This window comes from Parasteatoda tepidariorum, chromosome 8 (genome assembly GCF_982258835.1).
Source record: "Parasteatoda tepidariorum strain Cologne lab strain chromosome 8, Ptep-v5.0, whole genome shotgun sequence".
NCBI lineage: Eukaryota > Metazoa > Arthropoda > Arachnida > Araneae > Theridiidae > Parasteatoda > Parasteatoda tepidariorum.
In genome coordinates, this window is record NC_141762.1 from 1,724,491 (window position 1) to 1,748,213 (window position 23,723).

The 23,723-nt window shown below is 30.5% G+C and overlaps 1 protein-coding gene across 2 annotated transcripts in view; it reads left to right on the forward strand.

The window, feature by feature from the left end:
- LOC107440808 (guanine nucleotide exchange factor DBS) overlaps window positions 1-23,723 on the forward strand; it is a 149,604-nt gene that overhangs the window by 12,190 nt on the left and 113,691 nt on the right. Inside the window, exon 2 of one of the 2 annotated variants that reach the window (XM_071180809.2) lies at window positions 14,836-17,368. In XM_071180809.2, coding sequence (XP_071036910.2) covers window positions 17,143-17,368 — 226 coding nt within the window. In that variant the 5' untranslated portion in view covers window positions 14,836-17,142. Of the gene's footprint in view, window positions 1-14,835; window positions 17,369-22,739; window positions 23,629-23,723 lie in introns of those variants that run through there. The other variant, XM_071180810.2, reaches the window with a different exon arrangement.

Genomic DNA, 23,723 nt, shown 5'->3' on the forward strand with positions numbered 1-23,723 from the left:
AATCGTTTATAGCAAAATTTAAAACAATGGCTAGCTTTTAACCAATCAGAAAATTCCATTTCGACTTTCACTGATATCGCTGGAACGGTTTATCGCACGGGATAAAAAGTATCCTATGTCCTTCTCCTGGCTCTAAACTACCTCCCTGCCAATTTTCAGCTAAATCGGTTCAGCCGTTCTTGAGTTATAAGTGAAGTAACTAACACGACTTTCTTTTATATATATAGATTTTATAAAAAAAATTTTTTTGAGTGCTCCTCACACTCTTGTATTAATAAATTTTGCTTTGTCTTTATTGATACAATATCAGAAAGCACTCTGTTTTGCGGATATAATCGTGTGGGCTGAAGAAAAGATTATATCTTCTTTTTTTCTGGCTTTTTTTCCGATTTTTTTTATTAACAATTCATTTTTTTTTTTTTTTTTTAAATAAAATGTTGTTTGTTATTTTTTTACTTATTATTTCCCACCCCCTTTTTTTCATATGTCTATTATTTTTCTTTGTTTTATTCTTCATTTTGAACTTATCTAATGAGTGCTGTTTACTTGCAGCTTAAGCGCAATAAATGATACTTATTGTTTTTCTTAACTTTCTTAGTGTTTTCTTGTATTTATTTATTTTATATATATATATATATATATATATATATATATATACATATATATATATATATATATATATATATATATATATATATATATATATATATATATATATATATATATATATATATATATATATATTAAAGAAGTAAATATATCCATAGTTTAACTAAAATTGGCTCCCATGGAAATACCATTAATTTGTACTAAACTACTACTAAACTAAACTCAGTGGCGCGACAGCCCATAGAGGGCCAGGGCCTACTGTGCCCATCTCAGTTTTCTTAACCTTGGGCTCTGGGGTGCAGGAGCAGATGTTCCGGTCAGGAGTTCAGCCGAACGCGGAACCCCTGTGTTTAATTCCCAAGCATGATTGGTACTCATTTAACGACCCACTGAAGGGATGAAGGGCCATTAATTTGTAGAAGTAAAAAATGTAGTATTGGTGTATTTGTTATGTAGACAAAAATTTTAAAAGAGCTAAAAATATATCCATTCCATGGAAGCCAATTTTACTTCAACTATGCATATTGTAACATATGCAAATGAATTGTATTTCCACATCATCAATAAATAAATGTTTCATTTAAAAAAAACTATTTTTTCATCGTTTTCATGCACATACATTGCAACGTAAATAAAGTACTACCAAAAAACAAGCATGCCTGCAAGTGACGCAGTGTGCATATCTCGATCCTGATGGGCTGTTGAAACGTGGCAATTGTTTACATTAGCAACTGTTCTTTCAATTCTAATTAAAGTAAGCCAAGCCCGTCAAGTATCAATCCTCTTTAAGTGACACATTCTATATTCTTACACAAAGATTTCACTATGTATTTTCACAGGGACAACACAAGGGCAGGCACGAATTCATGGGGAACATAAACAAACTAATGATGCACCGAAGTTGCCAGGTACACAAAACAAAAATATATCATGGCTACACTAAAATACGTGAACAAGTAATATATCTAAGTGAAGTAAAAGAAGTAGACGAGAAAGAATTAATTCGATGTGCGATACTGTTCTGAATTTAATTAACATTCTAACTTAAGTAGAGAAACTTAGTTTAATATGCCATTTTGCTGATAAAGATGAGTAGGCATTGACGTCATAGGTCACATGTGTGGGTATGGGAGGTCGTCTTCTTGAAGAGCAAGTACTTAATTAAATTATACCCATTATTAAATTATGCGAAAATATGGTTTTTAGAGATAAGTTCTTTTTATTTTTGGAGCTAAAGGGGTATTTTATAATTTAAATGAGAATGTAAGCAATTTTATTTACGGAGGCTCTTAGGAAAGAAAAAAAGGACCCGGTTTTGTCCAACTTTTCCCATATTATATTGCATTTTTTTAATGGTGTTAATCCATCGGTTACATTGAGCCAAAGGCTTTTAACAAAATCCGTCAAATGAAGATTAATAATTTCAATTTGGCAGCATGTTCGCTCGCAGCGTTTCCCACAAAACATAGTCATTAAAAATACAGACAATTTCGTTCATTTGAGAATATATTTTTAGCAGTGCATGAAAAACGTATTAGAATTAGTTATTGGAATTTTAGGAACTTGCAGACATTTCGCTAAAATTACGAAATGGAATTTTTAAAATATAATCGTGACAAAGCTAACTTTTAAGCATTACCAAAGCTACGACAGCCCTGTTTACATCTTCTTTAATAGTTTAGAACGAGTGGTCGGAAAAACTACATTTCCATAGTAGTTAACTACAACTACTTTATTACAATTGTAGTTAACTACAACTATATACATATTTTTTTAAATGTAGCGACTACAAACTGCTTCCGAAATGTAGTCGCTACTTTAAGAAGAGAAACAGGAGAATTAAATTTTCACCCGTATTCAACATGATTTTGAATATAAAAATTAGCTTGGTAAAATATGAGGAAATATTTTAATTGATGTTTAAATGAAATAGTTTTTTATTTTAAATCACTGTTTTAAGGATTTGTTCTTTTTAAGCCTTCAAACTCTATTGCTTTTCTCGACAGTGATTTAAGAAATGGTAAAGAAATTATCAAATATTTCTGATTTAAGTGATCAATGCTTTTTTTTCATATCCTCCAAGAAGTAAAGTACAGTGCGAAAAACAAAAACGAACCGCCCTGAGTAACTTTTAATGATCGTATCTTCACATTCTAAGACTTATAATGGTTTAAGGGGGTGACCGTGAATATATGCCAATTAATGAATGCAGATGATATTTTAAGTTCTGAAATTAGACACAAAAACATACTTCATAGTTCCTGTGAAATCGAATATTAAAAAAGTCAGATATTTGAAATTTGATTTCTCAGGAACAATTCGATCGATTTCGCACCGATTTTTCCAAGCATCAAACGTAGATTTTATAAACGCTTGACCAGAGATGCATTCTCATTACGTACGTTGACGGGATTCGCGCCGATCAGATTCTAAAAATCTTTTTGCTTTTGAACTTTGTCTCTTTATTTAACTAACGTTAAAAGTTGTTGCCCCAAGGATAAACTACTTTTTTTTTATCGCACTATTCACTACAAAATACTTCTTTTAAGAAGTAGCGCACGACTACTCTATAAATTACGAAAAAAAAGTAGCGACTACAGTAATTTCACTACCTGTAGCTCGCTACTTCCGCCCACTGGTTGTACCAAAAAACTCTTTTTATCGCTAAATGTAGCGACTATGTTATAATGAAACTTTGAGATGAATATTCTTATTAGAATATAACATGTTAACTAAATAATTGTTAAATATAAATCAATATTCACTACTTATATTTATTTCGATGCTCTTCACTTTTTGTTTACTTGATAAATGAGAGTAAATTTATAAGAAAGAATCTAGTTTATTATAGTCTTTATCCGTAGTATAATCAAAAAGAATTCAAGTTTAGCAGTATAATTCAGTAGTTTTTTGTACAGAAAAGTACTAAGATTTTAATTATAAAGAAATAGCTCATGATTAAGTTTTACGCCATAACGTTGAAAAATTTTGCTCTTGAATTACTTAAATACCAGGCCAGTATATAAAAAGGTTTAAAAGAACAATAATAATAAAAATCATTTTTCTGTTTTATCGTCTGCCACCGAAGAAAAAAAGGCAAAAATATTTATAGTATTATAGTAAATTCATTTTTCTTGTTATTTCTGATTTAATTCTTCATAATTACTGACATTCTCACCAATATAATTTTTATTTGTTTGCTGACTATTTTTTTTAATAAAATTATTAATGCGAACTATTCTGTAGGGGTGGATCATTACATATCGTAGAATTAACCGTGATTAAGGTTAAATCGCGAGTATAGTATTAAGTTTATTCTATAATAAATATCTAATGTTAGAGAAGAGCAATAAATGTTTACTTTTTTTTCTTCAATAAATAAATAATTTTAATAAGGAATAGATTTTTAAAAGTGCCATTTTTGAAGTATGTGTTTTTTACTATGTTATTACTAAGGATTAAAACCGCTTGCTCATATAGCCATTATTATTATTTATCTATACATAATAATAAACGCGGCTGTGTGTGTGTGTGTGTGTGTGTGTGTGTCTGTAATCACAATATATCGCCCCAGAAGCCTCGCCCGGGCACGAAACTCGGCCCATAATTGTGTTTTGACATAATGAAGAAGTATTTTTTTTCTTTTTCAAAAATTTTGATTAGTTATTTAGTTATCAGTCATTTTGTAAGTCGATGCTTTTCGTCTGCTTTTTCGTCTTCAAAGAGCCATATTCAAAAAACTATTAAAAAATGCATATGCTTTTCCCCACTCTTATAAATGTATGCTAATGCGAACCTCACAATTGAAATATTAATTTTCGATAACTTAAACCAATAATATACGAAGGAATTAATAATTTAATTGTAAAGTTCGCATTAGTTTACATTTATTAAAGTGGAGAAAAGTTTAACTTTTGTATTAAAAATGTGGCAACATATTCGATACGTAAATAGAACGCTTCGCTTTGATATATTTGTCGCTGTTCATAATTGTTATAATAAGTTTTTCTTCTTCTTTCCACGCTCAACAGTCGGCAAAGAATTCGATTAGGTTGAAAAACATTTCGCTAAAAAGGAACGAATTCAAAAAGAAAAAATAAACAACTTAAAGAATAAAAATGCTGATGCCAGCCAATTTTTTGAAAGTTAACTTAGAAATAACAAACCAAACGATGTTAACAAAATGACGTAGAAAGCGCAACTAGATCAAAATTATACAAGCACAACTAGATCAAATTATAATACCTGAGTGCTTGACGTAACAGATATAGAAATAGAATTGGGTATAATATAGCCTACGTCACAGGTTGTGTTGTTCCTACTAAATTTAACCCATGAACGGCATTTTCTGCGAGCCTAACTTCAAGCCACAAATAAACAAATGAAGTGTTCGATCGTTTAAATAGCTGCTCGCCAGATTTTATTGCATTATAAAGAAAAGTTATTGAAACTAAATACAACTAAATAAACAACAACAACTAAAACAAATAACAACAACTACTAAAAACAATAACTAAATAAACAACAACTAAATTCCATTCGTTTAGCATTGCGTCATATGTTGTTCCTACTAAATCGAAGTAGTTGTGTTTTTTTCATATTATACCCAATTTGATACCATAAAAAATTATATAGAAATAGAAATTGATACCATAAAAAATTTATTCGTTTTCGTGTTCTTTTCATGTATTTAGCATTTTAGTTTTTTTTTCTTAAGCGTTGTAGCTATATAATTTCAAACATCCTCCTGCAGCAGAACTGGATATGAAGACAAAATTGCTGGACAGGAACACTTTAATTGTCCCCTAATCTTCAGATTTCCTGCTATGTCTTAAAAAACTTTATTTGTGAAAACCTTCAGCGTGGCGGACAGCTGGCCGCCTTAGGCGGCTAGTATGAAATAAAATTATATTATATTATAATTTTATTTCATGGAACATTTCTTAGATGTATATAATTAACTAGATTATTTCTTATATTAGTACGCAGCCCACTAGTGCAAAACGGTATATAATTTTAAAATGTTCTAAATCATATTAAAATATAAATAACTGGGAGGCTTCGCCCCCTGCTCGCTAACGCTCACCAACCCCTGGAACTGCTTTCGCAGTTCATTTCGGATTGCTTCGCAAACCAATGCTCGCTTTGCTCGCTCATTGGATACGTTCTTAACGTCTAGCTTTTGTATACTTTTTTGAATACTGAAGTTCCGAAAACTTTTCACTGTAGAAAATTCTAAACCTGCTGTACATTTCAATATTAATTTGAAATTGCAAACAGTTCACATATTTTTCTTAATCACACTATTCTAAATTTCAGTTGTTGAGAAAAGTTAACTGTTGTAAGTTTTGTTTCAAAGTCTTTCCCACCAGAGGGCTAAAGCCATGTGTTGTAAAACAATATGAAATAGTAGTCTGCCACTGAACGCCGGATGTAAAGCATCGGCTTCGATGAAGATAATTTTGTATTTTTAATTCTCTGAAGTGCGCCACCCTAATAATATAGAATTTGTAAAATAAATGTATATATTTTTGATTGTTGATGAAGCCCGTCATTTTGTGTTTTCATAAGTGTTCAGAAGCAGAACAACTATAAGTTTTTTATTTTATCACAAAATTATAAAATGTATAAAAAACAAAGAAAAGAGTAAGAAAATGAGTATAGTCATAGAAAAAGTTAAAATTATAATATAGAATTTGTTAGTTAAAATAAAACTTTTTGTTTAAGTCATTTCTAACAATTCAAATTTCTCCGAGGCAATTCTAAAGTATAAATTAAGGTAGTATTGTTAAGTTGAAACACAATATTTTTAGTTTTGATGTCAACAATACAATTCAATTTTTCACAAAAACGATTGTTTTTATTGTTAAATTCAATGTCAACAATTCAAATTTTTCTGAGGTAAACTCTTAACCTCTAAATATTACTTTTTTATATACGCATTTCTAAATGTCAGTATTCAACCACAAAACAACTTAAAGTCCTCAAATTTAGCATGAAGTTGTAAAATGTAATGAAAGAGGGTCATAGCAATAATGAAAGTAGAAGTAAAATTAGTACTGTAAAATTAAAACAATATTTTTAATCAAAGAGCCAAGTTCTTCAAGAAGCAGTTGTAGAAGTAGGTTGCTTATTTAAAACTTTTTATCGAATTTCTTTAAAAACACAATTGTTAATTTGGGCATTTGGCGATACAACACTTATAGAATTGAAGGATTTGTTGCGTCAAGCGCTCAGGTATCATAATTTTGATCTAGTTGCGCTTCTATGTCATTTTGATTTATTAAGTTAACTTTCAAAAAATTCTATGGCTGGCAACAGCATTTTTATTTTTTAAGTTGTTTATTTTTATTTCTTTTAGAATTCGTTATTTTTTTAGCGAAATGTTTTTTAACCTAACAGAATTCTTTGCCGACTGATATATGAAGAAAATAAAGTTAATATTTAAGTGTTGTGAAAAGAATCATATTTAGTTGCACAAAGTACTTCAGCCAAAATTTGGGAGCCACGTAAGAGAATTATATATATTAGATCAGAAACACATAATTAAAAGGCAGAATGCTTTGATGTTTTCAAAACGTAAACAAAACAAAGCAAACGTTGCCACCGGCGGAAAAGAAATACAGCCAAAATTTGGGAGCCACGTAAGAGAATTATATATAATAGATATTTGAAAGTGAGAAAAAAGAATCACGTTTTTTGAGCAAATTATTTTGTAAGTGATACATTCCTAAATTGTTATTTATTTTTCTTTCTTAATTTAAAACGGATATTTTTCTAAATGAAATACGATAAATGAAAATCTCTAAAACTTTGAACAAAAAGAATGCGATGGTAAAAAAAAAAAAATTGAACTTAATGCCCTCAGGTGCATTCATGTGCTTAAATCTATACCGCAAACAACAGCCTTAACTTTTAAGTGAACGGTGTAGAAGGATTTTTCAAATTTGTAATGAATTTCAAGCATATTTTTCAAGAATTTTTTTTAATAACTTTTTTAGAGAGTTATCAGATTTTCCACCACACAAACTAGGAAGCTGTCAAGAAATTTCAAAATCTTAATAACTCCTCCAAAAATTAATTAAATAAATAAATTAATTACACTATAGACACCGAGGTATGAAAGGAGAATCATTTAGGTTTCAATTTAAGTTACCGTCATGAGGGGCTACTTTGTGCAGGATTTCGCAGTTTTTGAGCTTTGATATGAAAAAAACTATGTTAATTCAAACTTTAGTAAAATTTATCGATATTATATTCATAACTGAACTCAGACGAGTGAATTTGATCAATATTGGCATTATTTGTATGTAATATTTACAAATAATAAGTCAAAACATACCTTGCACAAAGTAGCCCCCAAGTGGGGCTACTTTGTGCAGCGATTCAGTTTAATTGTCATGTTTGTAGTAAAATATTGATATAAAATTGTTAAAAAAGTTAATTGTTGACATTTTTAATTACAAAAGCATCAAGACATGTAAAGATATTAGTTTGAAAATAATTTTCAGCGTTAAAAAACCATTTTTTATAAAGAATTTTTTCTTAAAAAGAATGTTTATTTCAAAACATTTGAGTTTAAACAAAAGGAAACCATATGCATTTTTGAACATTGAAATGGATGAAATTTCAAAAATAATAATTATTACATATTCATTAACATTTATAATATTGATAAATTGAACATGACAGAACTTGCTCTTCAGTTTCTGTCAAAATCACCTGATGTCCTATAAAATATATTTTTATGTGTTAAATCGTTTGATTAATTCATTAGAAAAATCTTTGTAGAAGAAAAATAATAGTTTACCAGCACGTTTCACGTGTTTCTTGTGAATTTTATTAGGGGTAGTATTTCTGTGGATTTTGTACTTCCGAGAAGCTTCTGCAATCGACATACCACCAGCAACTGCTTGCAAACATTGTTGCAGCTTTTCTAAAGTGTAATCACGGTAGTTTCTCGTTCCAGGTATTTTTTAAATAACGTCTGACAATTTTTCCGTCGAAAAAAAAAAAAAAAAAACGAATGAAACTTTGCACAAAGTAGCCCCCACTGTGCATTTTTTTTCATTTTCCGTTTATTTGTTATTAATTTTCGAAATTTTTTAACGCTAACATGATATAACTGCTTATTAATATACTAAGAGGCTTCGCCCTCTGCTCGCTGGCGCTCGCCAACCCCCGGAACTGCTTTCGCAGTTCATTTCGGATTGCTTCGCAATCCGATGCTCGCTTTGCTCGCTCATTGGATACGTTCTTGACGTCTAGCTTTTGTATACTTTTTTGAACACTGAAGTTCCGAAAACTTTTCACTGTAGAAAATTCTAAACCTGCTGTACATTTCAATATTAATTTGAAATTGCAAACAGTTCACATATTTTTCTTAATCACACTATTCTAAATTTCAGTTGTTGAGAAAAGTAACTGTTGTAAGTTTTGTTTTAAAGTCTTTCCCACCAGAGGGCTAAAACCATGTGTTGTAAAACAATATGAAATAGTACTGAACGCCGGATGTAAAGCATCGGCTTCGATGAAGATAGTTTTGCGAGAATTTTTTTTTGATAATTCGGTGAGAATTCACCTGATTAGACATATGATGCTCACTACGTGCTCTTGCGTGCCGAAGCCTATCAATTAAAACGTATTAGCGTTTTATATAATATAGATTAGCCATATGATGCTCACTACGTGCTCTTGCGCGCCGAAGCCCATCAATTAAAAATGAAAACTGTTGCCAACGCGAGAAAGGAAATATAATCGGTTTCCTTGATACATACATATTAGCGTTTTATATAATATAGATAAATAAAAAATTTTGCACTTACGACAATAGTTATATCAAAGTCTCTGCATTTCACAGCTAAAGTTTCCTCGCACACTTTTCGACGTCCGACGTTCTCGGAAAGTTGTTGACATTGGATAAACAAAACACACTCTGAGATTGTTTTAAAATTCGAAAAAAATGTTTGTAGTAATAGAGGAGACTTCTATCTTCAAATTCCACGCATTTTTAACGTGAAAAAAACATAATACTGAATAGCAGCACTTGAAAAGTGCTAAATTCGAATTTGCACAAAGTAGCCCCACATGACGGTACTAACGTTCCTACTTTTATGTTTTAGAAAATCAGAAGCCTTCAGCGGTGTTAAAATTATTTATTATTTTATTTAGTATTAACAGCAGTCCTTCATTTATAAAATATTATTAAAACCCTTCGGTAGGGGTTTATACATTTGAGCTGCTACAATTAACCCTAAAATAATATGTTCCTTTTTCGTGCACACAGAGAAGATAAAGTGGAAAATTCAATTATAGCAATAGTTCAGCAGGTTATTTTTTAAAAAAATAGTTAAAAGATAAGCATTGAGCTACTTTTTTTAACATAAATTAATAAGCTTGACTAAACACATTTATGGACTATTTCAGAAATTCCGTTGGTATATCGGTTAAAGAGCTATTCATCTTAAACTAACACGTTTCTTATTACATTAAATACTGTACAAATGATGGAAGTGGAAGAAGCAGTTACTAATACTTTTGTAGATAAGTTTTAAAAATTTCTGCTGGGATTTTTACTGCACCGCCATCATTTATCCCAAAATAACATGTTCCTTTTACACATTTTACTCCATCGGCGGAAACGCACTATAAGGTGGGTTTCCCGGAGCACTTCTTTATGTATTTAATGTTGCCATCACCTGTAGTATTTCGTAATTGTAAATTTTTAGAGTTTTAATAAATGCCACGGGTGCGCCTAGCCCATCTGGTTGGTCGGCCGGGATTGTGGTCTTCTCGGGAGGACGGGCCATCGCTCCGAATACCCAACTGAGGGGAGGTCGGATTATTTTACCTTACACATGTGGAGAAATGATTCTACATTCTCTGATCTTCTACCTCTGATTTCTACACATGAGTAGAAATCAGAGGGGAGTAGATCTATTTACACATTTTATTGACTATTTAAACATAAATTCGATTAGAATAATTATTGAACAGATATTCATCTTAAAACAGCTCTTTTCAGTTCAGCTCTTTTCAGTTTGCTCTTGTTCAGTTTCCGTAACTGTAGAAATGGCGAAAAAAGTAGATCTACTTGAACATTTATTAAAAAAAAATCTCATCGGCCATTATTGATCTTAAAATAGCATGTTTCTTTTCAGTTTACATTTTGAAAAGATGGTAAAAGAAATAGATCAGCTATTGCATTCATGGGTTAAGGTTATTTTAAAAGAAATCTGATTGGAATAACTATTGCTCCATAATATAACTTTAAATGACATGTTCCTTTTTCAGTTCTCGTATTGTAGAACAGGCGAAAAAATTCGATCTACTTACGCAATTATTGGCAATTCAAAATAAAAAATCTGATTGGAATGATTCTTAATCTTAAAATAACACGTTCCTTTTCTTCCTTCCAGTTTCCATGTTGTACATAAAAATTCCGGAAAACTCATATATTGGCTATTCAATGAAAAAAAAAATCCGATTGGAATGATTATTGAGCTGCTATTAATCTTAATATAACATGTTCTTTTTCTTTTACCATATCGTAGAAAGGCCCAAGAAAGTAGATCTACTTCACATTTATTGGCTATTTAAAAAAAAAAAAAGATCCAAAAGGAATAATTATTGAGCAGCTATTAATCTTTAAAAAAAAGATTCCTATTCAGCTTACAGTTTGTAGATATGATGAAAGAAATAGATAAGCTATTACATTAATTGGTTATGATTATTTAAAAAAAAATCCGATTGGAACAATTATTGAGCCTCTATTGATCTTGAAGTAACATTTTCTTTTTCAGTTTTTTTATTGTAGAAATGGCAAAAAACGTACACATTTATAGACTAGATCTTTAATTGCTGTTTAAGATGTATGTACTGAGCAACTATTGATCTTAAAATAACAGACTCTTATTCAGTTTACATAGAGTAGAAATAGTATTTCTAGTGAAAAAAACAGTTCTACGGACACATTCGGTTACTAGTTTTCAATGTTTTTGATTAAAAATCTAAACATTTGACAAGTGGAAAAAATCTTTTTTAATTTCTTCCGACATCTCAATCGCGTGCACCTCGTTCAGAGACTTGCCACACCCAACATGATGGAACATTCGCAAACATAGGCCCCGATTCATTTTCCATAACAAATCTTTCGATTTTTTATTCATGTTTTCCTTTTAAAAGTAACACACACGTTTTATATGGACACACGCAATGCTTTCTTTACCTCTCTTCAAGTTTTCGTTTAATGTAACAGATATATTTTAACGGTGATTTCCTTCAGAACAGGTATGAAACTCGCATGTTAAATGCACATAACAAAAGTACCGTTTATTTCCTTTTTCCGCTTTGAAACTTTTTCTTGGACTGAGGCAATTAAAAAAGCTTTTTTTTTTCTTCATTTATTTACTTATTCGTAAATGTGATCAGAATCGACATTTGAGGATCGCTTATTTTTTCAAAAAAGTGATAACTGTAGTAACAGAATTTCAGTGTTGTTATTTTATCTTGGTTAAGAAACAGAATCGCGATTTTCGAAGTCTTCTAGAGACGACTCCACAAGGTGATTGCATTTAAAATATACTACAAATATTGTTGGTAGACGGGAATTTGTTGAGCAAAGACCAAATTTCGCACAACCAAACGATACACTTTCAAACTTCGGATTATTCTGAAATCATGGAATGGAATTTTTGGGATCTTCCCAGAATGCTGTAAGACTTCAATGAAGATGATCTTAAATCACTTATCAATTCTGGCAAAATAGAGAACCCTGTCTCTCCCAGGTTACGGAAAAGTTGTAACAGGAGTTTTGAATTAAATAAGTGAAGCTAGAAATGGATATATCCTTCCCAGTGCTGCAAGACTTGAATGAAGATGATATTAAATCACTTGATTAATCCTGGAACAATGAGAAAAAGAAAGTTTCGCTGTCACTTCCAGGCTATTGAAAAGTGTGTGAAACTTGTGACAGAGGCTCCGAATAGTGAATTTGAAGCTACCGATTGCAGCACTAACTCAGTTAATCCTCATCTTTCCTCAAAATTAGAAATTAAATATGTAGTAGATATTAAAAAAAAAAAAAAAAACTTATTAATGCAGTAAACCAAAAAAAAAAAAAAAAAAAAAAAAAAAAAAAATTCAACTTTATTGAAAATAAAGAAACGACTGCTCATGTTCAACTGCGTAGCCTTGTCATTTTGAACCCAATCCAGAGGACAAGGGAACTCCTGGATCGAGTTTTGGGAGAAATTTGCCTTCGTGGAGGACTTTTTGATGGAATTAACCCGCATTTGCGTGACATGGATTTAAAGACCACGAGAACCTCCCACGGTTATCCTGAAGGCAAAGTGTCTATAACCCATGATCCGTATACCCCTGAGGATATTTCACGTCATCACTGAGGTCGGTGCTAGCCGGATGCGGACTCATATCGGCCAGCCATCGCAGGGATTCGTACCCTGTTCACCTCATTGGAAGGCGAACGCTCTATCCCCTAAGCCATCACGGCTCAAATTACATAGTATACTATATTTGCTATTTGCTTACAACGCATAAACTTAAGTTTAAGGAACGTTTTAGTTTAATATCAAACTAAAGACAGTTCAGCAGGCACATTTTGTGGTAAGCTATAAACTGAAATTGTTGTAGTTAATACTGTTCTCTGTTGCAAGTTAAGAAAAAAAAAACATTCCTGTGGAGAGAGCATCTAAGTGCACGCCAAATGAATGCCAATCTCCTGGCGTGAACGTATATCAACATCATCGCCGACTTGTATGTACAGCCTTTTTTTTTCCTGCTTGTTTTCTTAAATTGTGTGAAATGAGGAAACAAAACTTATTGAATAATCTATTAACAAGTAATGAGAATTAATAAAAATGTCTAAAAATCGTAACAAATATGCGTCTTTCTCCTCGCTTTTAAAGAAACTGATATAAAAATAAATATAGGATTATTGTTTCTTGCAGACGATTTTCTTCTACCGCGAAACAAAGATAAAAATTCTTATTTCGCATTTGATTTGTTAAGGGCATGTCAACATAAGACGCGCCATGTTTAGTGGTCTAATCAAATCCAATGCTCTGGCAGCGTCATAATTATTTCTTTTCAAGAACGTATGAAGCCTGCATTGCAGATGGTAGTATTCTTGAGTTTACCGAGGAATTTGAAGTCACAAGGTGACAGATCTGAACAGTAGTGTAGGTGGTTAAGAACGTCCCATTTGAGTTTCAGCTAAAGTTGATCTGTTGCCTCGTTTGAGTGTGGTCTAGCGTTGTCATGCAAGAAATGAATTTACGAAAAAGGTTATATTGATATACTCTGTTAACCGGATTATATCGAGTCTTATTTCCCTCCCGTGCTTTGTTAACGTTTCCAAATATCTCTAAGATCATAGCTCCAGCCCTTTTGTCTCCTTTATAGATTGCTCCGATACGTGAGCAGTCTTCTCTCGGGAGTGAAATGCATGCTTTTCTCCATTACGATTAAAGTGATACGTTTAACTTCGATTTTACATAAATATTTTTGTCTCGAAATTTTATGCATCTATTTTAAAACATTAGAGAAGATAATCAACAGCTATACGATTGCGTAGCAAGATGGGTGGGTGAAGCGAACCCCCTCTTTAAAGTAATTTCCACCTTGTTTATTACCAATAAGGTCATTTTGAGAATCTTCATAGATAATCTGTATCAAGAACAAAGATAACAGTCTGGTATAATGAAATCACACCTTTCACAAAGATTCCTACTCAAATAAATGTTCTCTTTTTTAAAACTCGTTTATTGAAAAAAATAAATACTTTATTGGATTCATTGAGATGTTTTTCTATTATTAATGGTTTTTATACCTGAGATAAATTATTTTTACAAATAAACAAACTAAATTAAACACCCTTAATCTTTATGGGAGAATGATCTTGAAAGCAGGTTGTTTTAGTACGTGACGTCATCAATGTGACTTATTTTTTTTAATTATTATTGTTTGCAATTAAAACATTTAATTAACTAGTTAATTATTTTTGAAAAAAAAATAATAATTTGAAAACAATTTGTAAAGCATTTTGTGTATGCTTTTTGTATCGCACAACAGTATAAAAAAATTCAACAAAAGCATTTTTAAAACAAAAAATTTAAAAAACGATTCCGGACTCTCTTAAAATGATTAGTATAAATGATATGTTATTTAAAATGCTGGATGTTAAATGTATTTCTTTTCATTTCGTAGGTTCCTAACCCCAGTTTTGAAACATTCTCATCTTTGACAATCTCTTCTTCTCACAAATTTGTATTATACATTATATTATTGTAGTCATTGAATGTTGGCACTATATCATCGAAATGATGGTTTCTCTTGAAATGAGGGTCTTCAATCTGTAGCATTTTCTTTCTTATTCTGCATAATATTTTGGTGTTATTTAGAAATCAAAGAACATAGTCAGTTTCACGAGTAGTGCATGCACCAAATCAAAGCTGTTTTATACATTCTTATGAACTGTTTATAATAAGTTTTTAACCTTTCATATGCAAACAAGTATATTCTTGCTCAATGAACTTGTATAACTTGGCTCTAAAAATAGCAGTCATAAGTTTGCTGTTAAACTTGAATGACTGTTAAAAACTTTATTGAATTGAGTATTGATGTGTGAAACTACAGTTTTTAATAAAGTTTGTTGTTGAACTTTAGTGAGAACGACTGCTGAACATTTATTAAATTGAGGAAGATAATATTGACTTCTAAAATTTTGATTTCAAATTACGCAGTCAGACTTATAGTTTTTACTATAAAAAGTTTGCTAGTGAATTTCAATGGAAAAAGCTGCTGAACCTTTATTGAATTGAGGAAGATGTGATTGATTTTAAAATTTGCAATATAGTGACAATTTGCTATTAAAATTCTGTGGGGACGACTGCCAAACCTTTATTAAACTGAGGTATTGATTCGCGGAATTTTGATTTTAAAATTTTGCAATCAAACTTATGATTTTTTATTTCAAAGAAATTGCTATTGAACTTTAGTAGAATTTGAGATTGACATGTGGAGTTTTGATTGAAAAAATTTTGGAGTCAGACATGTAGTTTTTGTTGTAAAAAGTGTGCTATTGAACTGTTATCAGAAAAACTGGTAAACGACTATTTAATTAAAGATAGGAACGATTTGCACTAAAACGATATAACGATAAATTTGTTTTTGGTTGAATTGTAAAGAAAATGATTTTTTATTGAAATGTATAAAAAGGAGTCGGCTTTGAGGATTTCAAAAAACTGCCATGTTTGATTGATATTTAAAAAGTTGATATTAAAAAAGTAGATATCATTTCAACTGTTACATTTATATTAAAAAGGTGCAAAAATTACTGTTTATTATTAAAATTATTATTATGCATTTAAAGTTTCTGTATAAAAAAACAGTGTTGTCTGCTAAGATCACTGTTTAGAACAGACTTTCCTATTGATCAACAATCTAAATAAAATGACGCATTTTGCTTCCAATAAGTTTCAAATGTAGTTTTTTGAAGAATGTGCTTTTAAGCCTAGTGTTTTTTAAGTAGGCTTGTGAATAATTTTTATATGAACATTCATTCTCCAAATAGGAGAAGAATTTCTATAGAGGAATTTCTAAGACGAAAACATTTACTATTTACGAGTACAAAGTATTCACAACAGTTTTAAAGAGTTGGATTTGTACTCCAAAACCTAAATGTAGTTCTGAAGATTTAAATACTTAAGGAGTTCCTTGTTTTGGGATAAGTGACAACTACATAAAACTTCTTCGAGCTCTTTTTCTAAATAGAATTATGAACCAGAAAATTAAACATTGATTCAGAGCTCCAATGAACTGTGATTCAAGTTTGGTTCCAAAGACTGAAAATTAAGAGCATTCCGGTTCTTAATTCTACCCGCTTTCCACTAACAGATTCTGAAGTCCTTGCTAATAAAATCTAAAATTTATCGACGACAATAAAGATTCCGTCAGATGTTTAACAGTGATCTAACTTTTAGTTTCGGAAACAAATGATAGAAGCAGAAAAACCTAAAAATCTCTAAAGGAATATTTTGTAGTGTTTCTAGGTCATGCTTAAGACTGTTGATTTAGCGGACCAACTTCTATCGGCTTTTAAAACTTGATTCTAATATCAACATAACTGTCTGAGAATTTGAATCAGATGACTATTATGCCTTTATTAAGTGGAAAATCTTCTTAGAATCTGATTCTAAAGATCAAAACAAGCATGTAATAAATTGTTTCGAGAGTAATTAAGTGGGTATTTTTCTTGGACAAATGCGTTTCAGCTATAACGTGCTTCCGAATACCAAAACTCAATTTCCTTTTATTTTGTAGAATATTTTTTCTGAGTTTTCAAATGACTGAATGACTCGTACTTGCACCAAACTTTGTAGTTTAGATATTTTCACGAGAGAATCTGTTTTTTAGATATTACATCTCACTGCAACTCTGCAAGTTCATAAATTGACACTAATGAATAAAATGAGATAATTTCATAATAATGGGTGGATAAATTGAGCTACAAGAATGCCTTTGAAATCCTACCACAGTCAAATTGAGATGCAGATCGAAAACTTTGTTGAAAATTTTAAAAAGAATGGATCTGTTCTAATTAGTTCATTGAATGCAGAAGGACTCAGCCGTAGAGACAGTTTTGCACAGTGGACACCATCAGATGAAAGCGATTATCGTCGGACATCCACTGGATATCCATCCAGTTATTCGGACACCTGCTCCTGTGACGCCAACAGTGGTGAGTACATTGCTTCAATTATATTTAGTCTTTATAGAATGAATTTGCTCTTATAACAGATACAGGAGGACCCATAATGACCGCCTTTAATATGCATGTTTAGAATTCTTGTCTAAAATGCAAGTCAGTAAAAGAGGGATCTTAATAGTGCTTTTCGAAGCTCCTTCGCTGTATGAAAAGAACCACAAACCCAGAAGATTAATTTATGGATTATATGAAATCCCGGTCATTTTACCTATCCCACACTACCATTTTGGATTTGAAGTTGTTTATCGCTATCCAAGATTATCGCAAATAAACAAACTCTCATAAAAGACTTACATTTGTGTCTCCTCTAGTTTAAAAAAAAAAACGTCTCAATTTATATTATAGTGGATTTCATAACCCATTAATAGAGACACGTGAGCAGGGCGTGTACTGCTAACTATGATTTCATCGGGAATATACCAAGTTTATCATTTTACTCTACTTTCCTCGATTTAAATTTAAGTAAACATTCATTATACAATGCAATAAATGTATGTGTGCACGATATTAGTGGAATGGGTTTCAGCTTTTGAAGGAAATCTTTGCCATGTTTGAAGGAGAAATCAAATGGGTCGAGATTCCATGAATATATTTCTGCAAGCAAGAGGTTCCAAATAAAATGTGGAACTAATCATTGCATATAGTTTTAACTCTGGGTGACTAACTATTATTTAATTTACAAATCTTAATCGTTTGTAAAACCTCTTAATTTATCTTCTTTTATTTTTCAATATTTAAGATATTGCGTAAAATATTATTTAATTCATCTATCCAAACAGCCATTAATCTAGCTTTATAAAATTTTAAACAAGTGTAGGAACCGGAAAGTTCTTTATTCAGAAATCGCCCAAGCGGCACGTGATGCGAAAAATAACGGTTTTGGAATGGCTTAAAAGGGCAAGGAAAAAAAGAGCAAAGCTAGTCGTGAACTTGCTCTAAGAGCTTTCCGCCTTTTCCTAACTGTTCGTTCGCCCATCACCCAAGAACTTCAACTCAAACCATTAACTAGAGTTATATTTTTTTGTATTCGCATTTTTCATCCGCCAAAGCGACAGAGATGGCGCTTTCTTTTTGATGCCATCGGTTTCTAGAGTTGGTAAATTTGGCGGAGAATCGCTTTTAAAGAAGAAAAAAAAGCATCCAAAAGTTCAGCTGACTTGTTTTTGTTGATGATTACTTGGCACGGATGCTAATGAGTCTTGATTTTTTTGTATTATTTTGTGGCATGACAAAGCGAAGTTTTTCTCTGAAACAATGTCAAAAATATTTTACTGTTTTGTAAATTTTTGAGAGTTTTTAGATTTAAAAACACTATTTTATACTTTAGTTAATGGTTGCAAATTGAAATTTTACGTAAGAATTAAAAACTAACTAATTATTATCAGTACTATAAGTTTTCAAAATGACAGGCACATTTAAAATTGCAATTTTTTGGTTTTAATATGGGTCTAATATTCAAAATAATGAATATAAAAGTTTGTTTTCATATGTAAACAAAATGAAGGAAATTAGTCTGAGATCTTTCTCTTAAGAAAATCAATTTTTTTACAATATTGTTGAAAAAAATGCAATTTTTAAGGATTAAAACTTTTAAAAACTCGACAATAATTCACGCTCAAGTCATCTGGCCAAGTTCTGCAATTTATTTTTCTTTCATCGTTGAGCAATATTTTGAGCATTGTTGTGATTTCACGTTATGAAAAAGAAAATTGAATGCAGAGATCATGCCATTTAATACTGATTGGGTTTTTTCTTTAAAGTATTTGTAGTCTAATCTTTCATGCCAACAAGACTACGATCCGCCATACTTTGACGAGGAAAAGGTGTTTTAGAAACTTCAAAAATTTTGTCATAATATGAATTATTTAAGCTACCCATCTTTGCTATTCATGTCATTAATCATCCCGCGTTTTGATTCATTTTATTTAAAATGCTTCCGACTAGCACTATTTTTATCATGAAGAGCCTCTTTGCTTAGAAACGATTTTTTAAAGTTACAAAAAGCAACAACTACTGTTATTTTGCATCAAACCCGAAATAACATAAATTTTGCACTAGATAATAAAAATTGCTTTGTAACAATTTGTAACACTTCCTTGTGCTTTTTATTGCTATTTATGTAATTCATCTTCACCGATCATTGCTCTATTTTTTATTCCACTTCACTTAGTTTGGTTCGGGAATAATTTATATACTAGTTTGAATTACAAAAAGTCAGTCAAAGTATTGATGCGATGTTGTGTAATTCTTATTCATTGGGAAAAATAATGAATATTATTTGATAAAACTAATCTTACAATACATACATTAATAGGACAAACATATTTAATAATCAATCCAGAGAGTTCTAATTAATAAGCTAACAGTACGAAATTCGAAGTCTATAGAATAAAAAAGGGAGCAGAAAGTTTTAAATCTTACCTAAATCTCCTTAAAAAATAAAATAGGATTTTTTTGAACTTTTATTTATTAAATCAGCTGTTCTGAAATGGTACCCCATGTTCTGCAAGTCAAATATAAATAGTTTTAATTTTATAAGAGCTCTTCATAATTTCTTAAGACATTCATAATTTTAATTTCATAAGACCCTTCACCATTGACTTCTTTTGTAAATTAGCATTAAGCATTTTTATTTCCCTTTTTAAATTAAAATAATGAAATATAAAAAAAAACACATTCAATTTAACATTTTTACTTTCATTAAAATTAAGTTAATTATGAATTTGAGTTTATTAAAAAATTATATAATGTATAAAACAATGTCTATTAAAATTAATGCAAAAATTAATAACTTAATCTTAATTGCGCATTTTTGAATTTGTCCTCGAGAAGTTTTGCGCCCTCGCGAAGTTTCGCTCGAGAAGATTTGGCCCATTACCTTTTCAACTAATACTTGCTAGCCTATAAACTGAAGCATTATTTGTGTTGCTTTAAAATATAAAAATTGTCTTAAAGTTACCATTCTTTACTAACAACAAAATTAAAAAAAGAAAACTCTTATTTTAATACAAATTTCTCTAAAATAAAATAAAATAAAATATACTTGTTTATCTTTAAAATATATGAAAATTGTTATAAGAAGTATCCGTTTCTTCAAACTTCATAGTTTAATGTTTTGTCAAATAATGTAAGATAATCTATCAATCTTTTTCTTTTCTTCTTATTTTCAGCGCATACAAAAAGAGGAAGAAAAAATAATTAAACATTTTTAATCATTTAAATGAAAAAAATAATTTATTAAAAAAATCATACAAAATTGAAACAGTTTAACGCAATAGAAATATTGACATGCATGCATAATGATAAACATAATGTTTTAGAAATAAATATATTAAATGATTACATTTAAACTTAATTCTAACATATTTAAAAAATTATTACATATTATTATTGATACCATTTACGTTTTTAAGAATTATTAAAAGGTAATTAATGTTCGTAATTAATCAAAATTTTTTTATATCGGATATACGCACCATAGCTTGAGACATATAAATTGATATTGATTTTTCCAATAAATATTTCCCTAATAATAGTATAGTCTGCGCTCTTTTTCTCTCTGAATTTTTATCATTACCCAGCCTCCAATTTTCAAAAATAAATAAATAATTGAAAATGAAGAAATAAGTAAATAAAAAAAAGAATAAATATGGGGGGGGGGGGAATACGAAAATTATTTTTAATGTTCATTAAGAAAATATAGATGTAATTTTCTACCTACAGCGACGTTTCATGTGGCGTTGAGACTATATAAAAAATGAAAGACTTTAGCTGCCTCAAATTAATATATAATCAAGGGGGAAAACACATCGAAAAAAGCTATTAAAATCTGTTCAATTACTCGAGAGAAAAGAAAGATAAAGCCCGTTTGATTGCCTTATGAAACTAATTAAATATTTTTTTCTATTAAACACCTTTCACCTCATCTCTTTTCTTCTGACAATCACAAGCGGATTTGGATGTTTTTAGTCCCGCCATCCTCAGTCGTTAATTGCTACATTTCATTAGTATTTTAGTTTCTAATCCCCGCTTAAATATTAATTTGCTACCTTTAATATATGCTTTTGAATTTAACATTGTTTAGTAATTATTCATTATCATGTACAAAGCAACAAAAATTAGAATTTTTTAAATTTTTAAATGGTAAAAATTAGTGTATCAAGGAATGATTAAATGCATAAAACAGAAGTGCTTGAACAATAGTGTGTTGTGTAACTTTCACAAAAATGATACTGTTAGGATTGATAAACAGAATCTACATTGTCCCGCAATCGGCCGTACAAGTGGTTAAAAAAAAAACACTTCATTCAAGACTTACTTTTCAAAAAGGTATAATATACATTTTATTTGAAATTTAATGAATCAAAAGAAAAAGAAAAGAATAACATTTTTATGACTTATATAAAAAAACTGAATAATATTTTTTTTATAAAGAAAACATGTATAGAGAAGTTGAAATAGAGAATGCACAACTACCATATCTATGAAGACTATCGTACAGTGCGTAAAAAAGGTAATGTTGAATAACTTTTGATCTAGTGATCGGATCTTCCCATTCTAGGAATCTATCTTAATGGTTCTAGGGGATGATCTAAAATATGAGAATTAATCAATGCAGGCGATATTTTAAGTTACGAAATCAGACTCGTAAACGTACTTTCTCAGAATAAATATACTTTTTTTTCTCTTTGACGGATTCGGATTGCTGATTACCTCAGAATATAGGGGGGTAGCCGGGAAACTTTGGTCAGGAAAGCGGTCCAAATTTTGTACCCCTCAATAACTTTTGCATGTTCCCCCCCCCCATGTCTCCAGAATTTTTTTAACCGAATTGAAAAACTTTCGCAAACAATTATAAAGTTTTTATTATTTTATAGAAACTGAATTTCGTGACCAACCCATGTTAAAAATAAAGAATCAATTGTTTATTTTGTATTTTTATCGAAGATTTTGTGTCCCCTCCCCCAAATTAAAATATGTATGTACATGGTTTAATTCATAAAAGTTCTCCTGTTTTACCAAAGGGAAAATCATTTGATTCGTATTTTATGAAAAGCTCTTGCGACCTAAAATAATCAGTGATTTCATTGGTATTTTCATAAAAGCTTTTACGCATCACGCATTAAGATCTCAAAAACTCAAGTTTAGATTCGTGACTGCAAACGTCCGGCTTAAAGGGTCTTCAAACACCTTTACACACCAAATTTAAACCTTTACACACCAAATTTACTTATTGTTTGTTTTTTTAATTATTCCGTGATCATTCCATTTGGGCCTAAAATCCGGTAAAGATCGAAAAGTCTCTACTCTATCAAAATCGAATGTGGCGATCGAAATGCCCTCTTTGGCGCCAAACACCGGCAACCCGTCGCCTGTAAAACACGCTTTGCCTGCACTCTTTATTCCGACTTGCCGTAGTGATAGTGTTCGCAGCATCTCGAAGAGAATCAATTCCCTTTTAATATCTTCCCCAACCCCAACTCTGTGGTTATGATGTGTGCCAAACATTGCCTGCACTGCGGTTCTTTTCTAAGCATATTATTTGGATTTCTTTTTGGCGACTGCCAAGTTATTATGTAAAGCTCAAAAATAACCATTACTACTAGCCTAGCATTTATTGACCCGCCATGGCTTGTTTTGAACTCGTTTCATTCTAGATATTTAGAAAACTTTTTCCCCCTTTTATCGCTACGTAAAAATTTTCCATGTACGAAAGTTTTAAACCCAGTGATACTTTTTAAGAGTAACTAAAAAAGGAAAAAAAGTTCCTCTCCTTAAATTTTTATGACAGTGGACGACTCTGATACTAATTAAACACTAAAATTGTGATTGCAAATAATTCGCTCAAAGTGAAATCAGTATACAAACATTTAAATACTATTGCAAATGTGGAACTGCTTTTTATATTTATTTTTGGAAGAAAAAAAAAACGAAATTCATATTAATGTGATAAAATATAATAACTTTCTTTTGTGTCATAATTTTTTCTTTCATAACTAAGTGTAAAAACATAAATCGCTCAAAGTACTTTTTTTTGTGTGATAGAAACTTTTATAAAAGTATCTTTTGCTGTTGATCTTAAATCTGTTTGGACTTTGTTTGAAAAGATGATTTATGGAAGCGATATCTTAACCGAGGATATTTTAAATGCAAGGTAAAATTTGATTGGATGGCATCGTGGTTACCATGGAATTGGTGGATAGTTAACGATGAAGATGGGATCCAAGTACAAAGTAAGGAAGTTTTCTTCTTCATTGCTAAAACTCACTTTCTTATTGATTTGGTGGAAGAGAGAAAAAAATTTTTTTTACTTCTTTTCAAAACTTTC